Raw genomic sequence first — 27785 nt, 5'->3', positions numbered from 1 at the left:
TCAAGACACAACTGGATCCGTGCTTTTACCCCAGTGTGCTCAGGCAAACATATGCAATGTGCAAACATACCCATTTTCTAATCCCTTTGCACTACTACTTCCACAGAGAAGTTCTCAGCACATCCTAAAAATAAGGATGTTGTCCAGGTCTGACTACCTGGGGGACAAAAGTGCAGCAAGATACAGCACCTCAAAAAACAACCTTCAATGACACCATCCTGCATCAGGAAAGTAACTGAGCTCAACTGATGTTCATTGACGCACAAGGTAATCATCATGTATTGAAAGAACCAGCAGTACAGAACACGCAGTAAAGATGATTAACTCAAGTTGTACTTTTATTTTCGGGATTAAAAACCCCAATGATATAGATGTAGGGTAAAGCAGAAAGAAACAGATGTCAACCCAAGTTCATCTGCAGTTCAAATGAGGCATCCTGGTTTCACAAAACTGAATTGGACAGATAGGTAAAGCACAAGCTGCTAAGAGAAAGAATAGAAACTGCACAAAATACAAACTGAGAACAGGTAACAACTCTTCACCTGGCTTCCTCTGCCCCCTCCCACAGTATAAATTGGACAAATAAAAAAATCCAACTGCAAAATACATCTGACATTGATGGTTCTTTGATTTTGCTCGAAGTTATTTTTATATAGGATGTACTGATCAATACTTTTTCAGAATTAACAACACATCGCAGTTCAATTTAAGTGAGATACAGAAGAAGTTATCACAGGTCTAACAAAAGGTAAGAAATACTGTTTCAATGAACAACACACGATACATAAATATTCAGAAATATAAAATATCATTAGATTCAGTAAACAGTTCTAAAGCTGAGATCCCTATTCCAGTCTCTACAATTAAAAGTTAAAGCTTGTTTACTTGATAAGACTTGTAGATAAATAAATACACTTACAGAAATACATACATTTCTTCAACAAGACAGATGTTTTGAATCAGTGAGACCAACTTTTTTTAATACAAAATAGAGACTGATTTAACAATCTAAACCAAACAGCTAATAGGATCATCACTGGAAAGTATGACTTAGTAAATCACTCTGCTCTGACCACAGTTAGCCCAATATACATGTCCTTAGCATGAAATTTATTTGCTCTTCATCATGTGCTCTGGCTCTTCTACCATTAGTTGAATTGAAAAACCAAAGCTGGAAGAAGAATTTGTCAGACACAGAAAAGCAAAAAAAAAAAAAAGCAAAAAAAAAAATCTTTTCCACTGCCAAAAGGATTACGTCTTAACCTGATTTGGATTTTGAATGAAGTTTTCGGTCAGTTCTGTTCTTCACATTAGACAATTTCTTTGTTTAAACAATCACTGAAAATTTGCTTCAAGTTTTGTCTCAAACAATGATTTTCTGACCGAAGAATTTGGTTATTAGGGATGGGTAATATGCTCAAGCCTAGATGAAAGTCTTACTAAAACTGCATCTGGACTCTGTGTTAAATATTAAATATTGTACATTCAAGTAAACCTCAAGTCACACATGCTGTGTCAGACTTCCATAGGTAACCTAATTTTAAATCAAAACAGCCATGTCCTCTGTTTATCTACATAAGTCCTAAACCCTGGTCTGCTAGATGATACAAAAACCAACTCTGACACCTGAGACAGGCACCCGAATAAAAATATTTCCAAAAGCTTAGCCAGATGAGAACAATAGATAAGGATCTTGGCAGATGCCCTACATCTGTATGATCCAAAATCCCTGCTCAAGAGTGCTTCTTCAGCTTTACAGCACAGGTGCTTTCTCAACTCCAACATACTAACTCAGTACCAACACGGCAGAACACAGCATGTGTCAGGGGCAAAGATACCATTTTCCCATTATTACTTTCTTCTCCAAAGAGTCTGTTTAGCAGAACAGAGGCTTTTTTCCAATCAGCAACTCAGCTCTAGAGACTCCTAGTCTGACATCTCTGACTACAGCACCCCTGAAACCTGCCTTGCCAACACTGTCTCCAGTGTGATCCTCTCCATCCAGGAACACACATGGAAGTTGGTACCCCTTCAGTTCTTGAGATAAAATTGGACAGCAAGAATCTATCTTTTGTTCTCAAAAGAAAGTTAACAACATTACAACTACCAGCTCCACAGATGTTAAATATATTTGGGACAGTAGTTCCCAAATAAGGAGCTGAGTGATTGATAGTCTGCAAAATGTACTAATACTAATGTTTTCACCTACAAGCACACATTAAGATGCTAAAAACTCATATATGCATCCTAACAGCCTTCTCCCTGCTGTTCCCCATCGGGGATACATACAGAGGTCTCCTGTGCCCCAGGTATGCCCTTGAATCACACACGGCAGCGATCAGCACCAGGAGAACAGGCATACCACCAGCGTGCTCGGCATTCGGCGCTTGCACGCTACAAGAGAAACAACAGTTGTAACGCAACATGTAAGTAACTTGAATCTGTAATAACAAACCATACAAGTAATTACCCAAGAACATGCAATTCAAGTATTTTGCCACAAGCACTTACTAGTTTCCTGGCTTTTCTTCTCCCAGCACCTACAGAATGGTCAAGTCATCAAAACAATTCTTCTTTCCACCTAGACTGTTTAAAAGTGAACTCCACTGCTTGGGGAAGATAGAAGCAAGGCAATCACTGCATTCAACAGATACAGTTCTACACCAACAGCAAGGAACCCCCAGCCTTCTTCTGCATTCCTACTAGTCTTTATCTTCCTCAAGCTCAGACGTACATGACCTTGCAGGCTGTTAGTTGCTCCATGCCCTAGCCAGCTGCAGCCTGCTCAGGAGCTACACTCTCAGCTGAGTTTCTCAGCATGAGCTGCGGCCACTGTCACTCACCTGCCAGACCTGCTCCACTCTGCTGCCTGGAACCCGGCTAAATGCTGCCACACCTTCAACGTGGGCACTGGATGCAAACTACTGCCCTACTTCCTTGATCCTCCCTTCCTGCCCAGCTCACCTTTTTATTTTCATAATGCCGGAAAACAGAGTCTGCAGCCCAAAGTCCAAGTCTATATGAGCTCTGTTTCACAAAGCCTGAGGGAATCTGGATATGCGGTGGTGCTGTGTCAGAGATAAGCCTACTACAATTGGTAGCTTTGTTATGGGCTATAACGTGTAACAGAAGAAAAGTAGTTCATATTGCTTAGGATAGTTTACAACTATCGTAAAATTGATTCTAAACATCAGCATTAACCTTGCCCAGAGTGTCCACAGGAGGTATCTGCCAACTGCCCGACTCAAAAGTGAGGCTGTCAGGTTCCTCATAGGAGGTGTAACACCAAGCACTGCTCTGAAATGACATGAGTCTCTTCAGGCAGGCCAACCTTACAGAAACGTTTTTTCCCCTCTCACTTCATCATTAATCCTAAAGCTATTTTCCATTTCTTCTCCCCCTGCTAGCACTCTTAATAACTAGCATGCCTTTGTTCTATTTCAAGAGGCAAGAGCTAAAAGCAAATAGGTTGGGAAAACTTCTGAGTTTGTACACAAAATTATCTAACCAAAGCCCTGAGTTACAACTATCACATCTCCATTCAAATAAATACAACAGAAGGACTAACAACGTTAGCCATTACCGTGCATGCACAACATAAACATTGGTTAAGCCCGATAAATCTCTTGAGGTAGCCATATACAGTACAAAATGCATTAAGGGTCTAATGCAAACATCAAACTTCACCTTCTCACCTTGTCCTCCAGTTCTGCAGGAAACCTTGCAAACGTATTATTTCTGCCTCATCAGCATTCAAACCAAGTTTTTCCAACTCTGAGCTCTAAAGACAACTTGCAGCTAAAAGACCACTGAGGCCAAACCCATACATTTAGCACTATCAAGGAGTTTCAGTTGGGGCCATGAGAAAAGTAGGTTAACACAAAATTCAGCTAAAGAAAATTCAGGTATTTTAAATAACTTTGCAAGCAAAATAGTGCATGTTCAAAACAGGTTCCAACTGTTTCATCAACAAGAAAAACAAATATCAAAACCAATAAAAACCTTCTGCTGGAGTTTTCAAAGGAAGTTTTAAACTAGAAGTTTGAGCTTTAGTTCCCAAAAACTGATTTTCATGACTTGCTCCCCGTCATTGAAACATAAGAGGAAAGGAGAAAGACAGCTTGAGAGACAGACACCCCACCACCCCAACTCCCTTAGAAAAAGGATTCAGTTAAAAAAAAATTCAAGGAACTCTAATGAAAACCATGCAACAAACAGATAAATCAGATTACAGTCTGCTCAGAACTCAGCCAAAGTTCACATGGAAGGCTTGCAAACCTTTAGATAAACTTGTCCTGAGTTCAGCGTTTGTGACAAGCAAAAAGGCTTCGGATTTTTCTGGGCTGTCAAGACTATGATGGCAGACACAGGATACAATAACAAAATAAATAATAAATCTGGAGATTCACTCTTCTTTTGAATAAAATATCTGTAAAGACAATCTATTCTATTATAAATAACTTAGAGATTAACACAAATTCATAACCACTGAATAATTAGTGCACCAACAGTTGCTTTAGGAAGATGACTGAGCAGAGGAATATCTGCTAATTAGTCACTTCTGTGTTTTGTGTTGTGTTTTTTTTTTTTAAAAAAAAGAAGATAAATCAGACTGTAGGACTGCAATCAGATAGTCAATTAAACCCTAAGTACCAACATGTGACTGCATTGCCTAAAGCACATATGGTCACATTTTTTGGTCAATTGACACAAAAATGAGTACGACTAGAAAGAAGCAGCACTGACGCCTGCTTGTGCTTGTGTGACTATTGCTTATTTTGTCACAAGTGGGTGCAGGCTGGAGAAATTTCTCCCCCATAGCTGTGGCTTTCTGACTACAAGCACAGCTTTTAGGTCCGATTTCAGAATTCACTGTCACATTACAAATCAGAGATTCAATATTTGGATTTTGAGCTGTCCCTGTCAGCTCTGGTTCTTTGTATACTAAACCAACTCCCATTTAGCCCACCTCCTTCCAGAGAAAGGCCATCAGGGTAAGAGACTTTCCCTAAAGAAAACTTGATGGATGGAAAAAACAAGTGATCAGCAAGTGAAAGAGAAAGGTTGAGCTGCGGTTTCTTAAATGTCTCAACAGGAATTCAGACTTGTGAGTTATAATCCTCACAATTTGAAGACTGAAATATCCTTCAAATTAATGCCAAAAGAAACACACTTACACATGGTTGCAATAAATGTATTAAAGTAAAATAAAGAGGTCCAGAAGAAGAGCTTGGAGTCGAAAGAGGCAAAACATGCCAAGCCTTTGCCTCTCAGGCCCAAAGGACGGTTCAGATATTCAACAGTGTTAACAGCTTCCCCTGAACAACAGCAATATTGTTTCTTCAAGTAAGTCAGAGGTAGTGTCTAAAACAGGGTAATGAATACAGCAGCAGCCTCCAGCTGAGCCCAGCTACGCCTGAGGTAGCCCAGGAACAATACCATCCCGGCAGGCCTGGCCACGCTGCTGCGAAGGGATCGGCAGCAATCCTTGGTTAGAGGCCGGGTGCTGAGAAACGAGCAGGACGCGCACACACGGGCACGGGGAGTCCGGTCACCAGGGAGACGCACACCATAATCGGGTCCATCTGCTCCGGAGGCCAGCCCCTTGTTGGCAGGCAGGCACCGCGCCGGACTGCAGCAGATGTGTGTGTAACTCCGTCAAACTCGGAGCTGCAGACACACAGCGGCACTCAGACAGCACCTTCTGTTCCACTCGGATCCACGCGTTGCTGGGAGAAGGGACCCGCCTGTATGTCATGTTTTCTCTAGAATTTTTTTTTTTTAAATAACTAGATATTACAATAGGTTTCACTTAATAAATAAAATAGTCAGCGTAGGTCGAAAAGGTCCACTGAGGAGCACTAGTGGGATACAGCAATCAGGATTTACTCGCAGATTCATCTTCTTCTAGAAGGAGATCGTTTAATGCAATAACTGTAGCAGCAAAGTCAACCAGCTCCACGAAGTCTGATGTAATAATGTTAACACCCATAACACCTGGCTTCTGTGCTTTCACCCAATTCAAAATCATGGGGAGGTTCCTAAAGAAATTGAAATAAAGACAATTAAAACATTTTAAAAGAGACTCTTCTCTATACATACTATACTTACTTCAAATACAATATGCTGTTTACGAATTATGTTACTATCTCACATTTGTGATCAGGTCCTGACTGCCACCCAAAATGCAACCTGCTGATGAGAAGAGTGCTTAACATAGCGCGGTCATTAGCTATCAAAGAAATATTGGTCAGTCAATCCAAACTATCATGCATACAAAATAGCATTTGCGAACTCCACATTCACTGAGCAGACAATGCTTCAGGATTTAATGCTGCACTACAATTTCCTCCATCCTGGTTTGTTTTTACCTAAGTATATGTTGAACCGAAAGCTTAATTTCACAGCAGACTTCAGCATAGCACAACATGAGGCTGTATCTGGCCCAAGATGTTTCCCTCTGCCTTAGGGTGGGCAGGAAAGTTGTCGGGGGCAGCACGCTGCATTTCTACCAAACTCCTTTCAGCCTCCAGACTCAGCCAGAGCAACAAGATCAGGGAACCCACACCCAGATACAAGCCCTTGGCTTTACATAGTTTGAACATCCCACCATACATCACTGTAACCAGAGAAAGGTGAAGTTCATCAGGAACTGAGTTAAATGGAGTTAGATATTCTACTGTGGGGAGAAATTTGAAGTCATTTCTTGGACAGAATGCAAGTACAAGTCTGCACAAGCTTTTTTGCACTCTAACATGCAAACACCAGAGTTTTCAGCACAGTTAGAGACAAATGACTAAATACATTAGAGTTATTTAAATTAGTGCCATAATACACATACAAAATTATACAAGAAGATGGTAGGCAAATTAGCTAACAGGATGGGGAAGGAAAAAAAAACCAACAAAACACCCAAAACCCTAAAAACCACCCCACAGCTCTTGTTACAGAAAAAAAAAAAATCTTGTCAAGAACCAAGAGGAGAGAATTTGAGTGAAGGCATAATTAGTATCCCAAGCAAGGGATACATCAGACTTTAACCAGCTAAGTGTGAAAGTTGCATATTTCTCTTTCAGCAAGAGCTCAAGAACACTTAAATATTCATATTCAGGGCAAAATTTCCATATGAGAAGGCAGACATCTCCAGAGAACTGCAAAGACGGATTTACACATACAAATCAGCTAGCATGTGCAAACGTATATGAGCAATCTACTTTAGCAAACAGCAGCATCCATTTTAAGTTTTCGCAGTTTACTTCCAAACAAGTAGTAATGACAGGGCTGAGGGAAAGGGATGGAGCAAAGCTTCCAGCCTACCAGTGGCTTACAGCCCAGATCTGTGCCAGGAGTCACCTGCAACAAAACCACTCGCCCATTCCATGAAATTAGATGATCCTTTACTAGCTTAAAAATAGAAATTCAGTACCATCTTTCCTTTAATCACGAGACAACAGTACATTTAATATACAGCACGCAGACGTAAGTTACATCCGTGCTTTCTGTTAAGTATCCCCACCAAGCATGCATAAATGTTTACATTTGAGCAACTTGTGACGGCAAACACCGCTCCTGAAGCACCCGAGCACCATCTAGTGTCCAACGCTGTCCTGCTGACCGTACAGGCGTGAGCAACGCGCAGGACAGAGCAGAGACCGGAACGCATTGTGGCAAACATCGTTTGGATTTAATTACATTTGCTAGAATAATGTCTGTAAACAGGAAGAGGATTGAAAAGTCTAATGATTTACATACATCACCTGGAACGGCCTTACTTCTATCAACAACTTGTGACTGCAAAAGCATGACACTTGCTCTTTCTAGAAAGGATTTTTAAGAAAATAAGTTATATTGACTTTGGCTTCAAAATAATAATACTGTAGTTACTTCTAAAGTGACCAATGACTCTCCCAGAGGGAACATGAACTGGCTGCTGAAGATGTGTGTTTACCTCACTGCTTATTATTAAGCTTGGTTGCTGATCAAATTATACCAGTTGTGACCACCTATACAAGTGTAATTTAGAACTTAATATCATTATGGCAAGATAAACTGTTAGTCACAGCTAAACAGGTAACACTAAACAGTGAGCCAAGAGACTAGATCCCACCAGGACTGTTAAAGTTCTGGCAATTTTTGGCAAACAGGCTACAAGGTGATAATGCCGTAAGACAAAGTCACATGGATCCTACCCTGGTCATGCTGTTCACACTATTAAAAGTTGCTGCCACTCTGCTACTCAAAGCAAAACTCTCTTCTAATGATCTTACTCATAGGCAAATTGTACAACAGTCAGTGTTTGTTTTTTTTTTTTTAAATACCGACAAATTGTTAATCTAATATGTGGTAAAAAAAAACCAAACAAGATAAAAAGGTCAAACACCTTTGGCCATTACTGAAATTACCAAGACAGATTTATACAGACAAATGCAAAACTGAGCCCACAAATACGCACTTTTCCTTTGTGGCACAGGCTTTTCCCTCCTAAATTCAAATTCAATCAATTTGGAATGAATTACTGCTTTGAAACAACAGGTCCAGCCCATGCTTTGTGAAATCACATCACATTCAGAAAGAGCTCCACTTATGAGCAAACACACTTACACTTACATATTTACCCTGTTACTTTATTATTTTCAATAATTTTTTATTTTTAATGACTGCAAATACATCTCATGAGCAACAGTAATAAAGCAAAACTGTGTGCTTTCATCAAGTCTTACTTCTAAGTTAATATTTCAGTTTCTTGCTTACTCTGTGCCTCTTTCAACATGAAACGTGGTTAAGTAAAGAACTGAGAAACCAAGACAAGTCCTTACCTATGAACAAGTGTGTTCTTCAGACCACGAATTAGATGCCGTGCAATAGTTTTCACTCGAGGCGTGAGAATTGCTTGAGAAACATGAAAAGTCCCATAACGACTTCGTTCCTCAAGAGTGGTCTCCAGGAACTGTAATAGTTTATGCACATTGGTTGTATTAGCCCACGGTGCCGGCATTTTATTCCCTGGCCACAGGAAGGAGTATTCCTGATACAAAGGGGAGTGGTAGAATATGAGAACCTAACAGAAAAAAAGAAAAAGGAGAAAAAACAAACAAAACCTCAGAACTATGTTATTTCTATTTCAATACTGTGTTGCATTGGTTTATGCCTATACAGTACTGCTGCAGCTAGCATAGCAGTGAAAAGAGGACCAAGCAAAAAGAAGCCACTCCCGAGTCATGAGTGTCAGTAAATTTGTTGCATTATTGCCAACAAAGGAGATTGAGATTATTTTGGTTAGCTTTGAGGACACGATTGCTTCAGGCTTTAATGATCATCAGTTTAGAATGAAAAAGTTGCCAGGAATATACTGGAACATCATTCAAAGAATCCAGCTTAAAAGCATTTCAAAGCACTGTCAGGGAATATATCCACTGTACTTGGAAGTTAAGGATTTTAGCAGTCGTGCCATCTCCTGCCCAACTCCTGTGAGGAGGCTAAAGTGCACCAGGCTGACCAGCGCAACGGCATTCCACTCGCACTTACTGCGCCACATACCAAAGTCAGTCTTGCTGTCCCCAAAATCTTGAAATCAAAAGTCAGTATTTTACGCCTTGGAAGGTGATTCTCAAGAGGATAACACAAAGATGCAACACTTTATTCACACCCAAACTTACAAGTGATTCATTCTGGACTCTAGCACTGACGGCATCGGTTCAGAGGAACACCTCAAAGCCTCACGTATTTTACAGTTTAAGAATTACGTGCCATTGCTGAAACCCTGGTTTTGGTTTGTGTGTATGCACGGGAGCAGTTACCACGGAGAAGAGGCATTTGATCTTGCCACTATAGATTTGGATGGCTGCAAAATTCCGTACCATATCTTAGTCACGTTAAAGTTCGGATGCTTTACACTGGCCAAAAGGATGACATTTTATCAAATCCTCAGCAATACAAGTCAGCACAACATGCTCATCCAGAAGAAGAAAGAAAAAGCACTTGTAAGGAGCACAAGGCCCCAGGGATACTATCATTTAATTATTTAACAAACATGCTTGGGAGCAGGACGGAGTCTAGCCACACCATGGATGGAGGGGCTACACAGTGGCACATAAACGGAGGGAAACGTGCACACTACATAAAGGCGGCCCCAGCAGGCTTCAAAGTGACTATCAGCAGTGTCTTTTGTCCAGTACCTCTTAGTGGGAACCACACCCAGCTTCTCTATTTAAATCTTAACCTTTTGGATTTGAAAAACATGACACATCCTTTCCCTACCTGGTGTTTCTTCTCCCACATGTACTCTAACGTCACATATTCCACACATTCAACAGAACAAAGTTTGGATCCAAATGCTGAGCGGATCCTGTTGATCAAGAAGTAGTGATGGCTGTCGTCCATGGCGTAGAAGTGATTGAAATCCAAGAAGACTACTTCCTTGGGGTGCTGCTCAAGAAAGGTGTTAATCTCCTTCAGCCCATCCCATACTTTGATGCCAAACAAGCCGTGTATGAAGTAAATCTCTTGTTCTATTTCCCCAGGTTTGGAAGATACACGAAGATCAAAGTAGCGGATCCCACCTTCTAACTGCTCTTTGAAAGTTAAATTTTGAGTCACGGACCATTTCTTCATGATCTTTTTAACCAAAGAAATTCTGGCCAAACGTTTGATGGCTGTGGCTTGGTCTGGTCCCACAGGAGATTTCTCATCAACCCAGTAGCTGAAAGAATCATGTGACCCTAGAAACAAAAGCCAAGAACAATTAATTTTAGAAAACTGACTCCCCCCTAAAACACATATACCCATGTGCCCTGTGATCTGAAAAGAGTCCTACATGCGTGGCAGGGTCACAGAAGAGTTATGCTCAAGCGTGAGTCTTTCAGACTATCCTTTACACCTTAATTTTCCCTGACTGTACAAGAGCTATGCTTAAGGTTCTTGGTTTGAACTGTTTTCTTGTGTAAGCTTCCAATCTCAATGCACTCTGAAAATCATGACCATAAGACAAACATCAGTGGTAAATGGAAACTTCCTTCTAACCTTCCTTCATGTACAAGCTACAAATCTACCTCCAGAGCTTTCCCAGAGCCTGGTACATCACTGATTTGAGATGAGGCTCCAGTTTTATTGAAAGCATCTGGGGCTTTATTTTCATTCTATCTGGTAAATCCAGTTGTGACCTAATACAGCAAAGTTCTTGGAACAGATATATTTATTCATGTGATGGACAGAGGGATCTGTACATGCATGTGCCTTACCAGCTCATTTCATTTCAGCCCCGAGATGGTAAATAAATGATTGGTAGTTTGAACAGTGGGAAACAACTGGCTGAACTTACAGGTGGAAAAATTGAGTATATCACCAGTTACCTTGTGTTACTTCAAGTAAGCACAGGTATGGCAAATATAAAATGCACCAAAAACAATGACCAAGAATCAAAATTGCCAGTCTCTGTCAAAACAATATGCATCTAACAAACCTCCTGTAACACAACCTGTACCTTGGCAGGGAAACTGCACCTCCAGTATAAAATTTTTGTTTACTAAAAAAACCCTCCAACTGAAAATTCAGTTGTAAATGGAAACAAAACTGAGAAAGAACAAAACTCCTTCAAAATAATAGCTTCAGAGTCAAGGAAACATCCCTAGCTTAGCCAAGTCAATAACAGAACAAAGAGAAACAGGGCAGTATATCTCTGTTTGCACTGTACCAGAGCAGCATAAAGCAAAGATGGGCAGAAGCAGATCTACCACAGACTGAGTTTTACCAAGAGCTTCTAACCATTTACACCAGGCACCAGCGTTCTGGCTGAGAAGCTGCAACTGCTCCAGGCATGACTTCCCTGTGAAGCCCCAGACTGGAAAAACGCTACAGGAGCAGTAACAGCCCTGCTTGCCTTTTTTCCTCAGGACAGCAGATGAGAGGTTCCCCACTGAGCCAAATCCCACTCGCTTCCTGCACGTCTACTTTGCTGAAGTACAGGGAAAGCATCTTCACCTCCAGCCACCAAAAGCAGCAACTCTTCCAGCTGCCCCAGGGGTACAGTGACCCTGCACCATGCTGCCAACATCTGCTGTTTTCCCTTCCGGTGTGCCCCAGGGCTGTTGATCCTGCTTCTAGGACAACACTTTTCTACAATTTCCTCCTCTATCTCAGTCTGCAACGCCGTTAAAAAAAATCCTAATTTGTCATTTCCAATTTTAAGACAATGTTCAAGGCATCCACAGTCTCTCACCCAGACCTTTTATTAGTGTACCAGTGCTCACTTGAAGACCGATGCATTTTCTGTGATGCAAGGTCAGAGCTATAAACAAGATTATGATCTCAATTGGATTATCTTGCCAGGATTTTTTAATCCAGATGGAAGAACAGACTGTTCGCAAATCAAACATCAGTTTACTACAGCCTTAAATGCACTCCTCCTCCAAGAATTTCAACTAGTTCAAAAGTACTGAAAAGGAACTGTGAAGGTTAGTTTTCAGGCTTTGCAAAAGAACACAAACTAATTCTGATCAACTCTTCACAAATTCTTCACAGTCTTTGTAAAAGCATGCCTTTTATGTGGGTTTCCATTCAGTCTTCTAGGAACAAGTGACAAGTAACTAAAAAACTGACAACTTTTGAAAACAGCTAAGAAGCTATTTAGTAACTGCAAAGTATTTAGTAACATCAAAAAGTAGCTGTCGGTTTTGGAGTGACACCTAGATTTTTTTTTTCCCACCTCCAAACGTGTAACCCTAAACAAAACACAGGATCAAACATCTAGTGAAGACGTTTCAGGCAAAGTCATATAAGGCCTGGCTCATCCTGCAAGCTGCAACTCAGACATGTGAGTTTCATACACCTCCCCATACAGCAGAATGAGTCTTTCAAGCTTCTACACTATTTAGAAAGCAGACTTCAATCGCAAGGGGCTTGTCTTTTGTCTCGGAATGAGTCACTTTGCACAAAGTAGTCATGGAGGTTTTTGTTTTCCTTTGTGTAGGTGTTGGTTTGCTTGGTGTGTTGTGTTGGTTTTTTTAAGTTTTCAATTCTACCCATTTTAATTTCTTCCTCTATTTAGGTCACTGTAGAAAATTGTTTAACATGCTAGAATAAGGCCATAAGAAACATTTTATTTTCATTTTAACTAAGAGTGTACAGCAGCCTCTAGAAAGCTGCCCACAGAAGTCACTCACACCATTACGCTCCCTCAGACAGCATCACTGATAAATGTGATTTAAGAAGGAATGACAGTTTTATCTGGCATCAAATATATTGTTGTCAACTCAGAGTTGTCTAAGCAAATCCAAGCCAAGAAACAGCTTGTTTTCCCAAGGCTGATCACATACTTCACAGCTACAAAAGCCTCTCCTCTGCGGATTGCCACATACAAAGCACATTTAAGGATATAAAGAGCAAATTTCTCCTTGCGCTATCACAAAACAAAATCTATTTATAGCTCTAGAAAGCAACAAGAAAGAAAACAAGCCACAAGCACATTGCAACTTTTCCAACACATACTTTAAGAACTGCACTCCTTAACAGGACAGCTATTTGAGAAACTGAACCATACGTGACATGCTTCTACAGTTAGAGAAGATCCTTAGAACTCCTGCCTGTGGCTCTGCTTAAAAGCCTAGGAAATTGAACTTTTCACTTACAATGAAGTCAACATATATGCCTAGATATAGCCAAGTAGAGAGCATGAACAGGAACATCTGAAAAACAATCTCTCCTTTTCACAGTTGGTAGAGACCACCTCCTAAGGACAGAGGAGCATCATGAATATGGCCAGCAGGTCAAGGGAGGTGATTCTCCTCCTCTACTCTGCCCTCGTGAGACCTCACCTGGAGTACTGCGTCCAGTTCTGGAGTCCCCAACATAAGAAGGACAGGGACCAGTTGGAGAGGGTCCAGAGGAGGGCCACAAAGATGATAAGAGGGCTGAAGCACCTTTCCTATGAGAACAGGCTGAAAGAGTTGGGGCTGTTCAGCCTGGAGAAGAAGAGGCTCCGGGGTGACCTTATAGCGGTCTTCCAGTACCTCAAGGGGGCCTACAAGAAAGATGGGGAGAGGCTGTTCAGGAGGGCCTGTTGTGATAGGACAAGGGGTAATGGTTTTAAAATAGAGGGAGGTAGATTCAGGTTGGATATTAGGAAAAAATTTTTTACCATGAGAGTTGTAGAACACTGGAACAGGTTGCCCAGAGAGGTGGTGGATGCTCCATCCCTGGAGACATTCAAGGCCAGGTTGAACGAGGCCCTGAGCAACCTGATCTAGTTGGAGATATCCCTGTTCCTTGCAGGGGGGTTGGACTAGATGACCTTTGAAGGTCCCTTCCAGCCCTAACCATTCTATGATTCTAATACTGAGTCTGGAAAGACACAGAAGTTTGATTAGATTTTTCAGTGGTCACGTACATAAGGCCAGCCACCAACTGTGAGAAAATACCTAGACCAAACCTGGACCCAGAACATTTTTACTCCAGTAAGAGAAAAAAGCAAACTGAAAACCTGAAGCAACAGCACTGGATACGTGTTGGGCTGAGGGGTAAGAGCTAGGTGAGGATTCACATCATCCACCAGGCCCTTCTTTAATTTAAGATCGCTGTATTATGTTACCAGCTCAGCCACTGGCTTTTAATATAGCTTAGCTGTGATGTTAAGCTACATGCTAAGCTGATTGCACCATGATGTCAAAATAATCCCTGCTCTCCTTCGCTCACTCTACCCGTAAACTCCACGACAGGCCTGGGTGTTCTGTAGCTATGGCAGGAGCCAGGCTGGTTGCTGGTACAGTATGATTTCTGTTTGAGAAAGCATAACCTAAAATAATCCAATTCTGCACAATTCGAAAGGCAACGGCCAGAGTCGACACCAGAAGCACGGAGCAGACCCACCCCAATTTGTGGGCAGCTCAGTGCTAGTGCTGCTAACCACAGTCTCAATTCACATCTAACACAAGGATGTGTGAAGATACTCAGATGCTGTAACGTTGTACGGCAAGAGCAACAAGGCTGGCAGTTCCTGAACAGAGCAAGCATCACAAAACTCTCATAGCAACATACACAGAAAAGTCTTCTCCATGTGTAAAATCCTTTGCGGTCTGTGTTCCCCACCACGCATATGGCGTGTGTCTCCCTAAATTATACTGACCACTTTTCTCAGGAAACAAAAAAAGCTAAAGAAGTCTTGTCAGCAAGACATTTCACATGATACCTGACATCTTAAATATAAGTAACACCCTATATTGATTCAATAAATCCATTCCTTAAACCTGCTAATTGTGAACAAAGCAACTAACGAACTTGGGTATTTATAACCTCCATCTTACAGACTGAGAAAACAAAAGGCACAAAAAAGCCAATAAACTTTGTCTTCATTGTCCTTTAGGCAAACAGAGGCCAGAATCCCAGTCTTGAACCGCCTTGAGGGCATGTTCTTGCACGTGCAGCACGGTTCTTGAGTCACTGTATGGAGAATGGATTCGAACTCAGATTGCAAGCCTTACTGAGCTGCTCCAGGGACACGGCATCAGTCTGGTGCTCGGCCTTTCCTGAAACCGAGCTAGGCATAGGAAACAAAACTAAAATGATGACTTGCCAATTGCTTCCAACAGGCTAAAGATGCATAGCATGAAGCATCAAGCATTAAATTTAAGCATGAGAGTGTCTACACATGCCAAAAAAAAAAAGTAAGGGACTGTTAATTAGCTGGCATCTTTTACAGAGCAAGATGACAAAGGCTGCTTTATTTTGGTTTCATTTCTTTCATCTGACAGACTGGAAGCTTCAAGGAAAGCAGCCACATTCCATCAAATGCCCAGATATTTAACTGTCAAAGGCTATGATATGGTTAGAATAGTTATTAAAGAGGTATTTTCCAGACACCAGATTGTTAAAATGATGGATAGTCCTCTTAATTTTATCCCAGTAACTGCAACTGTGGATTAATTTTCATTCGTATCTTTAAACCCCTTTTTATGCTCCCTACACTAATTTCTCAAGTTAATTGTATGTTAAACAGATCACTTCTCATTTCAATTTGTATGTTAAATAGATTGTATTTCACTGTTGAGGATGACTTTTTCGTTGAAGCCTTTGTGCTAATTGTTAGAAAGCAGCCTTTTATCACCACATCTGCAGCTAAGTCTAAGTTTCCAGTGTGTCTATTTGTCATGCCGCTTAGTCACAGATAGTCAAATTAACCCACGGTGCAGCTCAGATAAACGACACCCATCAACAGAATGTTATTAAGCCTTGAATTTCAACAATTGCTAGCTATGTCACTTTGTATTATCTTTTATTTCCACATCAGTACTTTCTGCGTATACAGTTGCAGCTCAGGGATAGGAATGAGCATCACCTCACCAACCCTGGTGTCCTTTCACAGGCTTGTAAATTTACCTTCAAGAGATGTTAACAATATGACTACATGGTATGCAGAGTGCAGAGATCTTCCAATATAGAACATACTTGTGGATTGCAAATTACTTGAAAACATGTTTTCATACACAGCCATGTCTACTAGCCTATCACTAAACTCTCTGGTTGAAAGGTTGTGGACTATTGAGCAGCAGCAGTTAAAGACGCTTTCTGCAAAAATCTGGCGAACCAAGAAACAAACGAAAGCAGAAGGGTGGGAGAGGGCAGTGTCAGTAAGTTTAACTATATCAGAATAATTTGGTTTGATCTTCACGTTAATGGAATATTAACAGGATGAAAAAATTCAAGAAAATCTCTTGTGTTATGTTAAACAATTGTTAAGAAGCAAGGTCAACATACTATACCAACCCCCTAAAAGCATTAAGGGGTCATTTCTGGACAAAGAATCAATCACCCTAGCTGTAGTGACGCCAAACTTCTTAGAGCAAGCCTTGCTCACTAGACAAAGTACATTCCCCATATATTACAAAACACCGCACATGACATAGCATAGCAAGCATTACATAGCCAAAACATCTAGCACAGTAATCAAGTTCCAAAAACACAGGATGCAAGTGCTAGCAAGTTAAGACTGTCCCACAAATGTTCTTCTAAATCAAATGTCCTGCGTGTGCCAGAACACGCACAGGGAAAAACAGGATAAAAAAGTGCCTCTCAAAGCCCTGAAGTCCTCAGGATTCGGGTCACCAACAATCCAGATTTTCTAATCAAAAGATTAACATCTTAAAAGCTCTTCACTAATAAAAAGTAAATTGAATAGTTCACATTAACTTGCCCAGCGAAAGGAGGAGAGGCAGGAATAACAAACACACTATTGATAATTAATTATCTAAAACTATTGACATGAGTATTCATGTTTTAATAGAATCCTAAAAGAATCCTTTAGGTATTCTTAATGCAGTCTCATTAGGGAGGACAAAGCCTAGTACAGACCAAATCCTCTTAAGAAAGCTTCCTCCCCCATCAAAGAATTACCCTGATTTCCCCCCATGCCTCTTTCAGGGTGGGAGGTAGAGTAGGGGGGAATAAAGCAGTACAGGGAGAAAGGGACCACTTAAAACTGTCCCAGACGCAATATCACACAGCAGTTCACTTTTCTTTCCAGCCAGGAGAAATCTGTTTGGCAGATTACTGCCATTAACTTTTTTTTGTGATGCAGCAATGACTTCCCATTTATCAGCAACCTGGACTGCCTGCACGGGGAACATAGAAAGTGGCTGTACTTCTCTACCATTTCAAAGCCTGAATGGATCCACCTTCTCTGAAAAAAAAAAACCTTCAGTATCGAGTCCCATATTCCTCTTTTGTGACCACTCAGAAATGTGCAGACCAAGGGCTCATTCTCTTCTGAGAAAGCTCTAGGGATTTTTTTTCCTGTTTTCATCACACAGTACTTTTCACTCTCTTTCAATTTTCTCTGGAAGAGCAAGCCAACTAGAAATTTCACACAACACATGAGAGCAACAACCATTTACATCAACATTATGACTGGTTTTCTTCGATTGAAGTAAAACTTTAGCATGTTCTGTAGTCATTTACCAGGCAGTTAAGTCACTCTCTAAGGGCACAGATTTTAACAGAAAAGGAGGAAAGTTTTTCCTGATTAAAAAAAATAATCAAGATCTTCACGTACTGTCTGAAGAAAATATCGTGGCATTTCGAGAACAATTTGGTTTTGGCTAAATAGAGGACAGTGGTCCTTTGAAAGGAGAAACAGGAAAATTTTGTTACCTAGGAATAGTGGAACAACTTCAGTGGAACTGAACTTTTCTCATCAGTATAGTCGTCCAGACAGTTTAATAGCCTCTTTCTAACAAGAGTTGAGATTTGCTGCTACAATGAAGTAGACTATTAAGGTAATAAAATAACTTGTCCTTTCAGGGAAAGTTCATCCTGAAAATTCTGCAATTACAAACCATATCCAACATCACCATACTTATGCAGATGTTCTCTTCTAATGGTCACTACCTCTTTGACCATTAGACGCCAATTAAAATGGAAAGGAAAATAAAGCTTGGTGAATCAGAACATTAGCCTTATATATTTCCTCCCTTTGAGCTTTAACCCAACAGACAGCCAGTTTAGCTGATTCAATGATCCTTTTAATTAGGGCTCCAAAGGAATACTGTTTGGAAGAAGGATGCAGTCTCAAGCTGACCACTGCTTCTCCCCTCAGGAGGCACGTCCGTAGTGCGCACCAGCCCAGGAACAAAGAAACAAGAAAACCATAGCATCAGTGAGTTCAGCAGCTCACCTCAGGGTCATGCAGGCAAACAGGAAAAAAAAAAAAAAAATCACATCTAATAAGATCCCAGTGGCCAGTTCTTAACTGGACAGGGCTGTTGCTTCTTTTAAGAACCATCTCAGCTCTGCTCGGCCAACTAAAAGGCAAGTAGCCCATAGGGCTTTTGGTCAACAGTTGCGCTGTTAGGACAGCAGAGCTGGCCAGGGCTGGTGGGTGGGGAGATGTGCAGGAGATGCCCAGGGCCCCACCAGCTCCATGCATTCTCCACGTGCCTGAGACGTGACCACAGCAAGCATCCTGGCACCACGGAGTCACCCACAGCAGCTTATCATCACAGGAAACACAACCCTCCACTGTGTCCCCCCTTTAGGCTTAACTGCAGGCTTGGCTGGTAGGGTTGCTCCTCATTAAGGCTGTCTGCTAGCTGTGCGTATAAGGCTCTGTCTTCCGGCATTGATCATTTTGTAGGACTTTGATCATTTAGATCAAAACCATTAGGTTTCTGCCTCAGGCTTTTGGGGTGCGTGTGTTGCAGGGGGGAATTGAGCAGCTTGACAAGTGCTGTAGTTTGGAGCAGAAGATCAACGTTTGCTATTTTAGAAGGCCAGGGACGTATCTTTCTTCAGAGATCAGCAAAAAACAAATTAAAGACATTTCAACAACTATCTCGGCTCTCCATTATAGTCTTATTTTAGCCATGTTTGAGCCAAGATTATTTTCTCTGTTAAAAAAATTGCTTCTGGAACTGTGAAACTCAGCTCTTCCACCACCTTCAGCTGCCTATAACCCACAGGCAACTCTCCACCAATTGCCCAGGTTGACGCAGGCAGAAGCAACACCATGTAGCAGCTACTCTGCATTGCTTAGAAATGAGATCCTGGCCATCCTTCCACATACCTTCAGAGGTTGAGCTAATACCCAAGATGATGACAGAAAAGGCTCTGTGCACCACCAGAAGCCATGACTGAAGAGCCACCCTATCTCTCCCCAGACATGCAGGCTGCTCTGCCCGCATGCTCCACACCAGCAGGACACCCTGCCTAACATTACATACAGCTCTGGGCATACCAATATCTGAAAAATCAACTTTTGGTGACAAAAAAACTTCTTTAATGTTTCAAATCAGACTCAGATGTACAAAGTTTGACCTACAACACAAACATTTCTATTTCAAGATTAAAAAAAAAAGAAAGCTAACAATCTAGGACATGAACATTGGTGTTAAATGAGTTTTTTAAATATCACATTTCCAAGTGTTCAACTAAAAAACATTTTGCTTTTTTCCCAGTTTTCTGTTTTTCAGCTCTCTTCTACAGAGACTCAAGTCAAATTGAAGTAAGTTTAGAGTCAAATTAATTTGTTCCCAACTAAGCTTAGCTCTTTCCGCAATAGCAGGTTCCCTAAAGCTATGTGAAAGAAAATACAATCCCCAATGTTTTCTAATATGGCCATCCTACCCTCTTCTTCTTTCCTGCCTACATCTGCAGCACTGTGACACACCACCATGCTCCCTCAGGACGGCCACGTGCTCCAGCATCCATCCTGGGCTTTGTCCAAGCATATGAACAGTTTTTCTGGGAAGCTTTTCTGGCAGCAATCACTTCTCCAAGAAAATCTCCCCAAACCATTATCATCCACACAGTAAAGCTTTCCATCAGGTTAGCCTGCCAAATGCACTCATCCACACTTGTAGGACCAAACAAGCACCAGTGGAGGGAAATGGGAGTACTGTTTTTGGGTTTTTTTTAAGGTGGTGAGAGATGGAAGGAATGGAGTAGAGAAGGCAGGGGACAGAAGAGGCATTTGACTAGCTTATTTGTATTATGAAATGGCACTCATAACTATTCTGGGTGCTCCTGCAAGAAAGAGCTCGCTTATCTTCCCATATACCAGGGGATCCTAACTTAAGTAACCATAAATTTCCTCTAGAAGATAAAAGAAAATAAATCAGCACTAGGGAAAAACTCAGTTAACTATCCTGACCAAAACGGGTGACCAATCCAGGAATACAGTTAGATCAAAAACAGTGAAGTATGCCTACCAGTTATGTCATGACTCTTAATTATTTAAAGATGGAATAACCCAGATAGGATTAAGTAAAAGCATTATTACCAAGACCCAAAGGAAAACAGAACTGCCTGCTCTTCTGCTCATCACATTCATCCAGCACCTTGGAGGCTGGACTAATAAAACACTCTACAAGCAAACACTGATAGTTGGCAGTTAATATCTGCTAGATTGCTTTGCTGTCTCAAGACAACTGGGACAAGCTTATGATCTCAGAAAGTGGATCTAATTGAATCAGCTCTCCTAATCCAAGTATTCATGTAAAAGCTCAATGAAACTGGTAAGTGGTGCTGTACCTTCAGAAGCAGAGAGACTTCTCAGACTTTAGCACCTAGTTAATTGTGATACTGCAAAAATTACTTAGAAAGGCAAGTAGCCAAAATGAAAACAGTACAAATTGGACGTGCCACGGTGCTATGCATTATCAGCATACAAGCAAGAAACAGGTTAGGTTTCTCCAGTAAACTCATTAAATAGCCGATTTACTTTGAAAGCAGACCAGTGAGAGCACTGCAGCTTTTTCTCATGTTTCATTTCTCAAGGGGGGTAAAAAAAAAACCCCAACAGATGCAGATTAAGAGATGACCAAGGAAAGTAGTGTCACAGTTGTACATGACTTCAGAAAATTGTTTAAAGTAAACCAGCTTGAGATTAAACACATACTATAGTACCCAATCATTACCCTGCCAAGGGTCACACCCACAATCAAAATGTTTAAGAGCTCATTTTTAAACCCACATTCAAAGAGGATTAGTCTGGAGTATAATTAAGAGAAAACCCTCTAGAGTTTCACACAAGGTCACTCCATTTGTTGAAGAAGGTTAATTTTGTTGACCATATTGTATGCATGTAAGTTGATGACATTTTAGTTATTTGATATCTGGCAATTTCTCATTGCAAAAGATTCCTTCTCTCATCACATCACACAGCAGACCTCATCTCTTTTCCTTGCTGGTTTAGTATTTAGTGTAGAGTTCTTCCAACAGAAATAACAGAAAAGCCTGAACGCTGGAAGTGATCGCATCCAAACCTTGGAGGATGACGCTGAATTTTTCAAAATCTCTCCTCTGTTTTGAGCATTGAGTTAAATCAGCATGTAAGCACCAAACTGGTATACCTCATGAAAGACCCACCTGACACATTATTTGTTACCAGTTAGTTCTAAAGACTGAGCAGATAATGACTTTCTCTGTCCTCAGGTAGCATGTTTCACACATTTAATAGCTCAGGGAATCATAGAATAGTGTATGTTAAAAAGGACCCTCAGCAGTCACAACTACCTTTTTTAAAGCCAGTGAAAACAAGCAGCTCTAAAAGCACAACTGTTTGCAAGAAATAAAGAATTCTATACAGACATCCTTAGCTTCTTACAAGAGAAGACTAAGACTTTCCCCCATATAATATCATATAATTAATTAAATCTAAATGTTTTCTTTTCTGTCTATACTAATAATTCTTTCACTTGAAACAGTCCCATCGTGCCATCATTTTGCCGCCTTTTTTTTTTTTTAAATAGAATCTTTTAACCTTCAAATGCTGCATTTCTCCAAAGTGCAACAAGGCAAAAAAAACCAAACTCAAACAGTTTCAGGATGCCCAGTGCTGACTTTATTTAAAGTTTTAAATATAAAAGTTTTAAACTTTATTTAAAGTTTCCAACTGCTCCAGCACCTTTGCTACAGTTACATCTCCATTCCTATGCACAAAGAGGGATTGGGAAGAGGGAAGGGAAAACAAAACAAATAAATTGCCAAGAAGATGAGTCCACCACACCAGCAGTGAAAACAAATGCATCCAGACAGAGGCAAAAGCCAGCCACACCTGTCATATGCGTACACAGGTATTAAGTGCAGACAAAAATGCTTCTCATTTGACCTGAAGCCTGCCTTTCATCTCTCTTTTGAAGGTGGTGGCATTGGCCCTCATTGCTGTTCAGCATCTGTCAACGGATGTCTCAACTGCAACCTCCTTTCCTTGCACACTGCTAGTAACATCAAAAAGTCTCCTTTGTCAAGCAACACACCAAAAATCCACTTCAGCAAAAGAATCATTGGACTAAAGTAAAAAATAAATAAATCCCTAAACACCTTCCCAAAATGTCTTTTCCCTACTCAGAGGCTATATGCAGGAAAGGGGCAGGAAAATATGGCGACTTTGACTACAACTAAACATACACTAGAAGCATTTTCAAAAAACCACTACTCATTTTAGAAACAGTGTGGCAGTACTGAAACAACAACTCATTTTCTTGGTTCCTCCGCTACAAACATCACAAAACCAATATTGTAAGTGACGAACAGCAAAAACGCACCTAACATGAATCAGCATCATAACCTTCTCCAAACAAACTTTTACAGCCTTAAACTGCTGCAGCAACAAAAAGTCAATTTATTTCTGTTCACTAAAACAGAGAATGAAGTTTCAAAATCTGCACCCACTTGAATTTTATAGGGACACCACTTCCTTTCCATCCTGCCTCCCTGTTCAAAAGAACAGGGTTACATAAAGTGATCTTGCTACTGGCAGGGGCAGGGAAGGTGTTACTTTTGATTAAAACCAGGCATTTCAACTGTTTTAATTCAGGAGCTACAGCAGTAAGTATGTGAGTGAGTACTCACAGGAAGTGTGTAGCACCTTCTCTACATGCTTCAAATGCCATTTGGTGATCTCTGCTGGCACAAAAAAGGAAGTCAGTCACTCTGTTTCTAGGGAAGTCTCTCCACATGTCCCCTCTACAACACATGCCCAAAGGGTTTTGACAAGCTGAGGCCAGTCTAATATCCAGTATCAGAATAAACTGCTACAGTAGACACCCCTAAAATCTCCCCTATTGACATCTACAAGCAATACTAGATTATTTTTTGCCATTTATGGATGGTAATTCAGTCTATTCCTAGGCAACTTTAGAGTCATCTGTCATCTTCCTCATTTGTCAGTTTATCTATCCATACATCAGAAGTGATGACACATACCCTTATCAGTTTCTTAAACTAGAAGTTCTTCACAGAACCTAAAAGTAAGTTAAGTTTAGCTGGAAAGGAGGAAAATTTTATAAGTAAACACAGCATCTTAGTGTCTTCAGTGTAGCATCCTGTATTGGGATATTTCATAACCATGCTGTACTCTTTTCCCCTCTGACAAGCCATACGTAGGTTCTGCCATAAAAGACGTTTTCACCTGATGAACCTCCAGCTGTTAGATTCAACGTAACCAAACCTTTCTCCCTGCCTGCCTTTAGCCTCGCTTAAACAACCTGAGAAACCGCACAGAGGACCCCCAGAGGTCACAGCTACCTTTTTAAAAGCCCATGACAACACGCAGACCAGAGGGCTGGAGATTCGCAGCTGTATTTACAGAGGATAAAGCCCTCCTCCCTCCTCTCCCGCGGCGGACGGGGCTCATGTTATCAGCCCTTAGCCGCAAACAGGCGCTCCGACGCCTGACGACAGACCTCCCACACGGTCGCCACAGCCCAAGCAAACACCCAGCCCCGGTTCCCCAGCACAGGCGCGCATCTCAGGGCCAAGCCTGCGGTGATGGCACCGGACACAGCAGGACAGGCCCGAGCACCTGTAAGCGCTTCGCTACGGGGCGCCGGCGCGTCCCCGGGAGGCGACTCCCCTCAGCGCCGGCCCCACCGGCCGCCCCGGCGTGCACAGGCCCTGCCGGCAGAGACGGGCCCGGGCGGCTTCGGCACCCAAACAACCCTACGCCTCCCCTCTCCGTCCCGCCCCGCCGCCCTACCCGGGATGGCCAGGTTGGAGAGCGGGTAGGAGCGCAGCGCCGCCGGCAGCGAGCCCATCCAGTCCGCGTTGCTCTCCGCCGTGGCCCCCATGGCCCACTGCTGCCGCCGCCGGCCCTCCCTGCCGGCCGGCGACCTCATGCCCAGCCTGGGGAGCCGGGCCGGGCCGCGCCGGGCCGCAGCGCCTGAGGGGCGGCGGGACGGGGCCGGCGGGGGCCGCCCGCCCCCTCTTATGTAACAGGTGCTGCCCGGCCGGGCGCGGCGCCGCCAGCGCGGTCCGGCCGCCAGCCATTGGCTGCCCGCTGCTGGTCCCGCCCCGCCCCGCCAGTAGCGTGGCGCCGCCAGCGCGGTCCGGCCGCCAGCCATTGGCTGCCCGCTGCTGGCCCCGCCCCGCCGGTAGCGCGGCGCGCGTCCCGGTGTCGTTCGGTCTGTGAGGGGAAGGTGAAGGCGCCGGTCTGTGAGGCGGTGGCGGGAAGCGCTCCCTGCCGCACACCGGCCACCGCCGAAACAGCCGTCACCATCGCTCCTCTTCTCTTCCTGCGCCACCTGACTGACGACACTGGCGTAGCGTCCGTCCGGGTCAGAGGAGGGGGAGCGCGGTCTGGGACTGGAGAAACGTCCGCCGAGGGCCTGAGTGTCCCCTCGCCGCCGGTGGCACCGCGTAGGGCTCCTGCTGTCACAGAAAGCGTTTCGTCCAAAACAATTCCTGAATTTGCAGTGATACATGACATGGTTCCTCCAAGATACACGTTTTCTCCATGGTGTCACTACGTATCTTTGGAGGATAATGCTTTGTGAGCAAGTTCTCTTCTTAACTGCTTACAAATATGTATAAACGTATTGCTTCCGTGCACTTCACGGTAGGACAGAGAGACAACCAGGTATACAACACCGAAGTCTGCTCCATTGTGAGAAGTAAGGAAGTGGTTAAAAAATTTTGCTTTCACCTAGAGTTAATTAAGACTGCATAACAAGGACACTTACAGTTAAAATAAAACCATAAAAATAGACATAATCCCCCAGAGCGCTGGAATGTACATTGTAAATCTTTGAGCACGGTAAACTCCCTACCAGAGGTAAGAAACTGAGGGACTGCATGGTAAACTCCCTACTCCAGATAAGAAAGTGACGGACTGAAGCCAGCTGGAACCAGAGCGGGGGCGGAGTTCATGCTGATGAAGACTCCTGACTTCATCCATGGTGAAAAGTTCATGCTGATGAAGACTCCTGACTTCATCCACACCGACCCCTGGGATGACCACCAGGACAAACTGCGCATGACTGGTGGGAGGGGGGAGTAAGGCAGACCTGTGTAAATACTAATTGTAATATCTCCTCCCTGTCCCCCGAGATAATAATGAATATGCAAAAACATTTATGATTATGTAACGAATTACAGTGTAAATCACCCACTGAGGATTGTGTTGGCGTGCCTCTGGCTACGGTCATGCGCCCAGCGCTGTGATCTTTGCTCCACTGACTTTGTCCCCAAATAAACAACGTGAAAACTATTTACGTGGGCTCGTTTCTGACATTCATCATATGGAGTGGAAAAAATGGTAGCAGAAAAAAATAATATTGCTCTGAAAGATAATTTTTCACAGTCAAGTGACTGAAGGCTGAATATTAAATAGTAAGGGTGTATATTTCCCAAGTCCCCTGTTCCATCTGTAAGGAAACATTTTATAGTACACAGTATTTTTTGTACTATATTTGTACACAGTATTTTAAAATAACTACTATTTAAATAAGTTTTTTCATTTGACCTATTACGATTTGCACATTATTCATAGAATGTTTTAATTAATACACGGTAAAATGCTAATTGAACTACATATTTAAAGCAAGTACAAACTTAATGTATCTGTAAATACACATATGTTAAGTATGCATTTTGACCTAATACAACCAGAATCTCTCTCCTTCCATAAATTTGCATTTTCCTATTCAAGGAAGGGAGCAAAGGCATTTTGCTTTTAGAGCTTTGGTATTGAACAATCTTAAAAATAGTGCAATTTCAGTAACAGGTTTCCACTAAGCACTCCTGACCTAGGACTCCTCACTCTCAAGGACGAATATAGGTTTGATAGACATTCAACTGTCCTGCACCCTGCTCCACCTTCCCATTAAGACCATCTAGTACGCTTGTTTCTGATGTAGGAAAGAGCAGGCCACGCTGTGCAAAGCCATAGGTATGGGATCATAAACATTTTCTCTTGCAATTAAATTTATATCTTGAACCGAAAGAAGAATTATTATGTGGAAGCTTCAGCATTTTCCATTAGTTATGCTACTGGTCCGTATGCCTGCAAGTTTATCTTCTTTAAATCACTACTTTATGTTATTTCACTCTCTTTCTCATGTTCCCACCATCACAGTTTGGGACTGCCCAGCAAGCCAGTGCATAGTTAGATATGGTTGGCAACCATGGCTGTTTCAGTGTAGTGTAGAGGCAGCCATTTCACCAAGGCTGGTATATTCTCAAGGGCTTCATTGTGTCTCTGGGGCAGTATTTCACTGTGGCCAGTGAAACTGAAAACACCAAAGGTGTAGTCTTGAGCCAAAACTATCAGGGCTGAGTGCTGACATGGTTCTCTTGGTGTCCTCACCAGTCCCCGTCCTGCATTTCCCATCTTCCAAATGACATAAAGAAGAGGGAGTGTGTATGACAGACTGCGGGGTCTCAAGGGGAGCATGTAGGGGAGCTCTGTTGTGAGAAAATGAGTCTAATTTCCACTACCTTGGGCAGTTGCCTCTACCAGGAGAGTAGGTCTTAGCAGTCCTCCGCCATCAGATCAGCTAGAAAAGAAGGCGGCTAAAGCTGGAGAGGGGGGAGTCTCAAACCTGCTCCCTTTGCAGCCTCCCAAAAGTCTCTGACCCTTTGCCATCACTTTTTAATAGTATTGGAGCATGTGACAGCATCAGGGTCCTCCAGTACTCCTGCAGCGTGGTGACTTTCTCACTTGTTCACAGCTAGTTTCAGCATCCCCTGGCTATGACGTGCAACATGAGTATACCCTGGCTCTGGTGGTTAAGATGGTTTCTAGACCTTCAAGCCACAAAGGACGTTTCAACTGTGCGGGACACCAACAGCTCAACACGAGAATGATGAGAGAAGGAGGAGGTGCATCCATTCAGCACCGCAGGATGAGACCTCAGCTGTGCACATCAGATGTGATGCACAGATACTTGCCAGCAGTAACCACTGGCAGAACTTTGTTATGGTCCAAAAATCTTCCCTGTGCTTCTCTAGAAAAGAAGAGTATTAAATTGCCTGTTCCCTCCCCTCTGGTGGTCTGGGGACCACCTGTTCCCTCCCCTTTGGCT

At 42.4% G+C, this 27785-nt stretch overlaps 1 protein-coding gene across 1 annotated transcript; it reads right to left on the bottom strand.

The window, feature by feature from the left end:
- Positions 1 to 1209: 1209 nt before the first annotated feature.
- PLCXD2 (phosphatidylinositol specific phospholipase C X domain containing 2) lies at positions 1210 to 24599 on the bottom strand. The gene is made up of 4 exons (XM_086617304.1): positions 24461 to 24599; positions 10258 to 10718; positions 8817 to 9058; positions 1210 to 6041 (listed from the first exon to the last, which is right to left on the bottom strand). Exons 1-4 carry the CDS (start codon positions 24597 to 24599, stop codon positions 5879 to 5881), a joined length of 1005 nt encoding a protein of 334 aa, XP_086473430.1. The 3' UTR covers positions 1210 to 5878.
- Positions 24600 to 27785: the final 3186 nt, after the last annotated feature.

The sequence above is a fragment of the Tauraco erythrolophus genome, chromosome 1 (assembly GCF_009769465.1).
Source record: "Tauraco erythrolophus isolate bTauEry1 chromosome 1, bTauEry1.pri, whole genome shotgun sequence".
Classification (NCBI taxonomy): Eukaryota; Metazoa; Chordata; class Aves; order Musophagiformes; family Musophagidae; genus Tauraco; species Tauraco erythrolophus.
The sequence above is the reverse complement of the archived record's forward strand: the minus strand, read 5'-3'. Positions and strand labels throughout refer to the sequence as shown.

Excerpts from the sequence above, each read along its gene's own strand:
- PLCXD2 (XM_086617304.1), bottom strand. The coding sequence starts at position 24,599 with ATGAGGTCGCCGGCCGGCAGGGAGGGCCGGCGGCGGCAGCAGTGGGCC. Across the intron at positions 9,059-10,257 it reads TGTGGGAGAAGAAACACCAG|GTTCTCATATTCTACCACTC; the intron begins GTAGGGAAAGGA and ends TTTTTCTGTTAG. Across the intron at positions 6,042-8,816 it reads AAGAACACACTTGTTCATAG|GAACCTCCCCATGATTTTGA; the intron begins GTAAGGACTTGT and ends CAATTTCTTTAG.